The following is a 9,093-nucleotide window of genomic DNA, read 5'->3' as shown; positions in this document are numbered from 1 at the left end:
TCAGAGAGGGAGGGAGGCGGGGGAGGGGGTGGGGGGTGGGGCAGAGGAGAACCACAGAGAGATGTGGAAGGTTAAGGCCACTGATGCAGTCTGAGGAGGAGAGAGAGAGAGAGAGAGAGAGAGAGGGAGAGAGAGAGAGAGAGAGAGAGGGAGAGAGAGAGGGAGAGAGAGAGAGAGGAGTCAGGATGAGGTAGGTCTGCCCAGAGATGTAAACAAGTTATTTGTCAACACCACATAAACAAATCAACAGACACAGTTGGCTGGCAGGATAAGCTTTGTCTGTCTAGGTTTGTGTGTGTGTGTGTGTGTGTGTGTGCGTGTGTGTGTGTTAGTGTGTGTGTGTGTGTGTGTCTGTGTGCACATTTGTGTCTATGAGAGATTGATCTTAATCCGTCCCATGTTGGTTAGAGCGGATATGCCCCCCTCTAAGTCACCCACAGCCCCCTGGTTAATGGCATTAGAGCAGCTTAAGGGGATGGGGTGGGGGGGCACTGAGGGCAGGGGCCTCTGCCCGAGTGACCCTGATTCAGAGCTGCAGCAGCATGTTTTGCACTGGTGCATGGGTCCACCCATGGGCCCCTGCAGGGAATCTGCCCGCATCAGCAAATTCTAATGTTACATTACTGTCTTGCATGGAAAAACATAAGGATATTATAAAACACTTAGTTAATCTAATTTTAATCTTAAATTAATTTTTTTCACTTTTTAAGGCCTTACTATACTTTGATATTTTCATGCCTTAGTATAATATGACCATGTTTGTGCAGCGGTACATTAGTGCACTGCTGTCTCTCAGTCAGAGGGTTGTGGGTTCGAATCCCACATGGGATCATTATGTGTTGATTTTTGCATGTTCTCCCTATGCCTTTCTTTTTATGCCTTACTATATTCTTTATACCTCACTCAGTCAGACGGCCTTTCCTCTGTGTGTTGGTCCTGAAGCTCTGAGTCTGTAGAGTAGCTCTCTAACTGCTTAAGCTGCTCGGTCAACATACAACCTGTACAACTAGTGTTTCGGGCAGCAGCAACCCCTCTGTTCTCTACCCCACTTAGTACGATCCGGGTTCCCCCTCGTATAAACCAAATTGGATTCACTCACTTCCTGTTTGACAGTCTGACCTTTCACCTTGGCTTGGAGGTAGCATGGATGGGAGCATATGCTACAAACATTTGGGTAACTTGTATTGAATGAAATTTCACTGAAGAACTATGAAAATAAGTAACATGAAATGCCTTTGTGTAGCTCTTCCATTAACTTGGAAGTCATGTCATAGTCAGAAGTTAGTATTCTCACATTGAAAAAGTTAGTCCCACATGTTCAAGCATCTGTGTTGACTTTCAAACATCTTGACTGGACTCCAGACTTGTATAAATAACATTGACAGTTAAGAGATAAGGCTACGCAGAAAACAGTGTGTATCTTTGTTTGTTTGCAACAGTTTGTTGTAATGGCATGAGTCCAGTTTACATGTGTGGGAACAGCACATTAACTCCTCCTATTTCCTGTGTCAGCTGTTCAGGCTTTCTCCCTCATGACATGTCATGGAGCAACATATACAACAAAAACACCTTGTGGGAATCAAACCAGGGACATTATGGTTGCAGGGTTTGTACCACTGCACTTTAAATCAGATGGGACACCCTCCCTGATCTGAGCCCAGAGGGTCTGTCTGTCAGTACATGTGCATGTGTGTTGTTTTAATGCAGATGGAGGACCAGCAGACCAGTCCAACTCCAGCTGTTGACTGTTCAGACTGAGAGGTGCCACATTGACCCATGTTGTAGTAAAGAGGAGCGGCTGTCCGTAAGACGGGAAGGTGGCGACCAATGAGAAAAGGTAATGGGCGTGGCCAGGTGATTTGTGAATGAACTGCTGATGACGGACTGCAGGTGTGCAGTGTGAAGTGTCTTGTAATTTAAAACGCTTATAATTTTTAGCATTTACAACTAAATTAAATTAAAACTGACATATTGCAGTTTTATCTTATCACCACCAATGACCTGTGTGGAGCGCCAGGAGTGAACCACTTGAATATTTAGGAATAAAACACAGTGTAAGTGTCATTTTTTACATTATCACTGCAGCTCAAACATTTGTACCACGTGACAACAGTCAGATTTGGTGTATTTGTTGTTACAGGTGGAGACAGGTGTGAGAACTGCGTGAGGAGGATGACTGTCTGCAGAGCAGTAAGAGCATTTCTTTTACCTTCACATATTTTACTCTTCCACATACACAAAGTGCTCACTTTTGAATGTTGTGGCTCTGACTGTTACACTCTTACAAGAGAAAAAAGATATTTGATTTATGAAAACAGTTAAATAAAATAGATGGATTTTCATCTGAATTTAGTTTTCCCTCCAAACCCCATAAAAGATAGAAACCACCACCTGTAATGTGACATCACAGACATCAGATGTTGTTGTGAATAAAACTCACACCAAATTTCACTTGGCCTTTGTATTATTGATTTTAATTAATAATCAAAACTGTTAGTAGTTATTAAAAATATGATTTGGACGTCATTTTTCAGATGCCTTTCCTGTGTGTTGGTCCTGAAAAGTATTAAGCTCAAATGAGATTCGAACCCACAACCTCTCGCTCTCTACAGTTTCCCTCTGAGCCTGAGCTGTTTGACATTTGAGTGCTTTAATTCTTCACTTTGGATGTTACACTTCAAACTGACCGACCTTAAGAATCAAACCCATGTCCTAAGACTTTACTATACTGTGTTGGTTTTTCATTTTTCTGCCTTACTTACTGTACAATGACATTTTCATGCCTTAGCATAATGTGACCGTGTCTAAGCAGTGGTACGATAGTGCAGTGGTTAGACCTGCTGTTTCACAGTCAGAGGATTATGGGTTTGAATCCCACCTGGGGCCATTCTGTGTTGATTATGCATTTGATTCTCTATGCCTTTCTTTTTATGCTTTAATTTACTATGACGTTTAAATAGTTTTTTTTCCCCTTTTTATGCCATACTATACTGTACTATTATGCTTTACTACACTATGACGTGTTTTTAACATTTTATGCCTTACTATAATATGACGTTTTTATTCCTTATTATGTGGCCTAAAATAACAAAACGAATAAGTACAGGATAATGGTAAATGCATAAACATAGTAGCACAAGTAGATTAGACATTAAGTGGTTAAACTGTCTCTATAATGTCAGTTAAATGGCAACATCTATCTACAGTGCTAACAGTGTTATAGTCATACCAGACCAGGTGAAGGCTGTGGCAGCAAAACCTCTGAGTGACGCTGCGCTTTATTACTTATAAAGTCAACTCTTCAATTTACTATTTCTCCTCTCCAACTTTAGTTTCCCTGATTATCTCTATTAAGTCTCTGTGTGCAATGTAGTGTAATTTACAAAAAATGATTTTTTCAGTATAGCACACTGAGCAAAATTGTGTTAAATAATCAATTTGATTGTAGCTGTGATGTTTAAAAAATTATATTAATATAGAGTTTTAATATAATGTTTGTGACCAGGAGAAAAACAATGCAGCAGTAATGAAGGAACACATGCACACACAAACTCCAGAATCCATTAATGGATGCAAATGTATGAATGCATGTATGTTTTTCTTTATCATGGCTGTTTCTATGGGAACTGAAAAGCGTGTTCTTATTCACAACATACTGTACATGCAGCATGTGTGCATACGTACAAACGCACAGCAGTGACTGGCAGCGCTGCTCCTGGAGCTAAATTTGGCAAGGGGCCTTGACCAGCGCACATCACTGTTGCTAGGGAACGGTGCAGACTGATCTTCATTAACATGTATGTGTGTGTGTGTGTGTAAGTAAACATGGGTTTGGGCCTTCAGCAGTCTACAAGCAAAATGCAGAGCTCTCTGTTTTGACGGCCACGTTTCCTGTCTCAGTCCGTGCCCACAAATCAGCAGACTACTACTACTGTACTGCTGCTGGTGGCAGCAGAGATGCTGCAGCAGAGGTAGTAGTGTTGCGCTCAGCCTGCTGCCAAGTTTCTGTCTCAAGTGTCAATCCACACAACACACACTCACCTATTCGGAGATGCTACTTAACAGTATTTTAGCTTTGTGTGGGCTATAAAACCAATGTCTTTTATAGAGCTACACGGTTCCCACAACGAGGTCACTATGAAACAGAGAAGTTCATACTATGAGGTTGACTTTATTGATCTGTTGAGGGTAAAAGTGGGACAGCCAGCTTGCACACAAAGCCATAAACACAGGATGTAAATACACCAGTTTCACGATTAATCGTTTGGTGCTTAAAATACCAGAAAATAGGGAAAAATCCCACAATCACAAATTCCAAAATGTTAAATGGATGCCTCCAAAGTGATTATTTTTAATACTTAAAAACCCAAATATGGTCAATTTTACTAGTATGTAATTTCCAAAGAAAGAAAACCAGCAAAAATACACATTTGAGATGTGGAACAAGTGAATTATGAACATTTTTGCTTAAAAATGACATAATAAATGGATATCAAAATAGATGCTGCTGAATCGACTAATCACACCTGCCCTATTTGAATGTAATTGGATAAAAAATAATGGAACAATAAGGTTTTACAACTCCATAAAAAAAAAACCTCTTAGCTGCATAACAACGTTAATAAATGATGTACTTTACTCAATGTTAAATTGCTCACTGCATGTGAAGCCTGTGCTGTGTAATGTAGGCCAAACGTGTTTACTGGGGATCCATGCAACCCCTTCCCACACACACCATCACCATTATCAAAACATATCCCATGCTAGTGCTGCCTCCATCCTCCTTCATATGACGAAGGAGCGTCATTCAAGCAGGTGATGTCGCGGTTAAATGTGTGTATATGAGGGAAAAACCTGTTTACCTGCAGAGATGTGATCTAGGTGTGCTGCATGCACGGGGAGCGTGGAGCTCTTCAGCAGCCCAGCCCCTGTTGATATTCGCCGCTACTCGAAGATGCTAAAGAGGCGGTGGAGGCAGGCAGGGCGGAGGGACCGGAGCGGCGGCTACAAGTGAGGGAAGCCTCCTTAGATATAAACAGGCAGACATATGAACGATATCAAAACGTCTTCGTTGGGTACAGTAGGTGTCAAAATGGGCGTTGCTGTGTTCGCACCCTGCCTCTCCGTCGTCGTGGATGGATGTTTTTCTCTCCCGGTTGATGCGGCACCGCGGCTGAAGCGGCAACCGAAACGCTTTGTGGTCGAAGAAAAAAAAAGAATGAGTGTTAAAAAAAAATAAATAAAAATTAAAAAAAATAAAAAGAAGATGTGTTATACACCTGGTTTGCAAAAGGTGTCGGAAAAAGACGGAAAAAATAACAACGGGAGACAAAATACAGAAGGGATAGAGAGAAGAAGGCGGTGATGCTGGGTTAGCCTAGGTTGACACGAAGGGAGAGGGACCAGTGTGAAGCTCGGTGGGTGGAACCATGACACTTCCGGTTGTCAATTTCAAAATAAAAATATTTACTCGAAGAGTTTTTCACCCCTTATGTCTCAGAAGCTCCAGGTTTATAGTGGATCAACTGGTAATTTAAGTGGAAATTTGTTTGGGTGAACACTAAAGCACATTATCAAGTGATATCACTAAGGTGATGGGTGCTGCTACACAATCTGATTTTACAACCCTGTACAACCCCAACCCTTTTGGGCCTTATCCTATTATTGATTATATTCTGGATGGAGCAAGACAAACCTTGTTATCTATATCCCTGTATGCATGATCACAATAATATGCAGGTTTATGATTTTGTGCCTGCAGGTGAGTCTAGATTTTATATCACCACTATAAGATGGTTCAGTAACCTGGATAAAGTGTTTACATGCCACAGTATCTTGGTTTCTATTGGAGTACTCCAGGTAGTATCGGTTGAATATTAAATCCTGTATATAGGTGAAACATAACCAGGATACTAGTGTACAAAGCACTGTGTGTTGAAATCTATTTGTCAAGACCTTCAGTATTTCAGTTTTATAGATAGATAGATAGATAGATACTTTATTCATCCCCTAGGACAATTTCAATTGTCCAGCAGCTCAAAAGTAGTAATAATAATAATTAATAATAAATCCAATAGATAGATTGTAATTTATTCTGAATACAAGTCGGTCAATTTCCGGTGTCGTCCTGGCTACGTGTGTCTGACTTGCCGCGGCTGAAGCAGCGCTCGTGACGTAGCGTCCCAACGCCGCGTTGCCCGTGCTGATGCTGCAGTTGCTAGGGCGCGTGGAGCAGACGGCGGAGAGGAGAAGTGAAGTAAACAAGTGGAGGAAGGGAAATGTCTCCCTCCTGTGTCGACCTCAGCCACTTGCGGGGAGACCCAACATTACAACATTTAGGATCGGCACTTGAGTAACAGAACCGTTACTTATCACTTGCTGCTGCTCTTGTCCGAAAATAGTAACCAAATAGTTCCGGATAAACTATTCAAACATATCTACAAGCCGTAGCTTCACATTTAGCATAACACATTACACAAGCTAGTTCCGGCCAGGTAATTTGATTGGACGAGATGCATTCCATGAGTGCTGATGAGTACGACACTGGGACTTTTAACTACATGTATCACTCCGCTAACACTAACGGTCGTTATCTATCTTTAATTGTGGCCAGCTTTGCACCGCAAAGATGAATATACTTCCAGAAATAACATTTGTATTAAATGATTTATGGGCGTCAGGAAATTGTTTATGCGTTGCTTAGCAGTTGCGGAAGTATTTGTGTTGACGAAGCTAAATAAATTATTAAATAAACTTGTTGTTTACCAACATGGCGCTCGACAACAGAACTGTTGTATAAATGCAATTTCACAGGAGAGAGATGTAAAATATCACTTCCTCTCGTGGGATATTGCTTATTTTTTTTTAGGGAACAAAGTTTTTACACTATATTTGAAGCAAGTATCTTGTTGATGTCATTTTAAAATGACTGATATTTTTCCTATTACAATACTTTCAGATTATAAAGCCTGAAACCTTCAATGAGACATGTTCTTAACAGAGAAACCCAACAATTATTTCATACATTTATTGAGATTTTTTTCTTCCATATTGACTTGAAAATGTTTACAGAAACTGTACCGAGCATACGCATAGCAATGGAATCAAAGGCCATGTCCATTGAATGCAAAACAGAACTCCATAAAAATGATGCAAATATCAATGCAATACACATACATGTTTTTTTTCATACAAATTACAAATTACAAAAACATAAATGAGATCTTTTCATATGCCCTGAAGCAGCGCTGAAAATACAGAATGAGTACAATGACATTTCAGCACGCCTGTACAGCGCTAGGCCCCAACAGTTTTAATGCTTGCTGATGGAAAGAAACACGACACGTGCACATTCACACGCACACTCACTGAATCAGTCATTCAAACATCAAAAGGATGAGACAACAAGAAGCAGAAATAATATCCAGCGTGCTTCGGAGGGGTTTGGTTTTTTTTTAGTTTTTTTTTTAATAGACTAGTTTCTGATTTCCGACAGAGTTCAAAGAGCAGAATCTGGGCTTTCTTAGTGTTTCTGGTCTTTCAGTCACACACAGACTGCGAGACACAGTCCAAACAGTCCACAGTGAGGTCGGGTGGTAGTGCACTGTAACAGATCCCTCCGTGGATTGGATTCAAAGAATGATTGTAGTGTTACGAGACCCCAGAGTTTGAGCCATTCCTGGTGTAATTGTGCAAGCAGAGAAGTTCCATGAAAACACACTCTTCCGGGATCGGTTGTCAGTGTTTGTGCCCCCTAAAGATAGTCCAGAGAAGAAGAAAAAGAGAAGAGGATTGTCGTCCATGTTCTCCTCTTGAGTCAGGGGCTGATAGTGTGTGTTGGATTGTTTACAAAAACGATTGTGACTATTCATAAGTGCAACAGAGATTAACATTTTAAAATAATGACAGGATAAAACAATGAACAAAGTAATGGAAGCGAAGAAAACATTGAAAGCATCTAAAAGCTACATCCTATTGCACAATTAAAAATTATGATACAAAAAAAATGGATACAGTCAAAAAAAAAAAAAATGGTATTGCATACAAATCAAAGAAATAAAAAGTTAAAGTAGTTTGTTCCGTCTTTTAAGACCGTCTATTCTTTTACAGAGCCGACTCTCGAGTTGCTTGATACAGCAGAGCAGGAGAAAGAGAACGCTCAAAGTGTTGATTGTTTTTCATCGCCTTTTTTTTTTTAAGTTTAAGTTTATAGACCACTTCTCGCCGTGGTCGCAACAGACAGGATTTCTAAACACTGATTTTAATCGGTTCAAAGTGCACATAGAAGAAAAAGGAAATCCATTCAAAAACACCGCTATGCTCATGGGGATGAAACATGAAACGAACTGACGAAGGGGAGATTAATAAAAAGAAGCGGGAACAGAAGCGGATGAGAATGCTGCATAGCTGGATTCCATTTAAAGCAATGCCATCATCAGAAAGACACACAGGAGCGAGACAAACCTAATTACTGTACACGATCAGACTCGACTGTTTGTTCACGACACACTCCATAGCTTCCTCTTGCTGATTCAGAGCAGAGAGCTCAACAGACAGAAACCAAACGCTCTCTGGTTATTTTTTTCAGTATTGTCAGAGGGTCCGAGTTCACACATGCGTGTCGCTGGGCTCGCTGGCCAAGCTCCCCCCCCGCAGGTAGATGGCCGAACTGGACTTGGGCCGGTTCTGACTGTGACCTTGACCGCGGGTGGACCCGTTGTTGTTGACCTCGGGCCCCCTGGTGTCTGTGGAGATGACCCATGTGGTGGGTCGCCACTTCTTCAGGGAGTAAGGCGTCTTGACGCGCTTCTTGATCTTATCCCCCGTCCCCAAGGCTCCGTCTGGCTGGACGAAGCCCTCCCCTGCACAACAGGAAGGGACAGAGATCAGTATCCTGCTGCAGCCTTTTACACCAGGGGACAGGAAACACATTCAATACCAGAGTTGTGTAGGGGCATCAAGACTAGCTCACTTTAGCATCACGATTACAATTCAAAAACAATGAATCCTACATTTCCCATAATGCAACCAATAGCATATTTTTTATATTTTGAGACAAATCAAAGCCTTGGAGGTGACAGCTGATGATGTGTG

At 41.3% G+C, this 9,093-nt stretch overlaps 1 protein-coding gene across 1 annotated transcript in view; it reads right to left on the bottom strand.

Moving 5' to 3' along the window:
• Positions 1 to 7,012: 7,012 nt before the first annotated feature.
• LOC130165330 (bone morphogenetic protein receptor type-2-like) overlaps positions 7,013 to 9,093 on the bottom strand; it is a 32,529-nt gene continuing 30,448 nt past the window's right edge. Inside the window, exon 13 of the mRNA XM_056370521.1 lies at positions 7,013 to 8,861. Within this exon, the coding sequence (XP_056226496.1) occupies positions 8,608 to 8,861 (254 nt within the window). The 3' untranslated portion in view covers positions 7,013 to 8,607. The remainder of the gene's footprint in view (positions 8,862 to 9,093) is intronic.

This window comes from Seriola aureovittata, chromosome 24 (assembly GCF_021018895.1).
Source record: "Seriola aureovittata isolate HTS-2021-v1 ecotype China chromosome 24, ASM2101889v1, whole genome shotgun sequence".
In the NCBI taxonomy this organism is placed as follows: Eukaryota; Metazoa; Chordata; class Actinopteri; order Carangiformes; family Carangidae; genus Seriola; species Seriola aureovittata.
The sequence above is the reverse complement of the archived record's forward strand: the minus strand, read 5'-3'. Positions and strand labels throughout refer to the sequence as shown.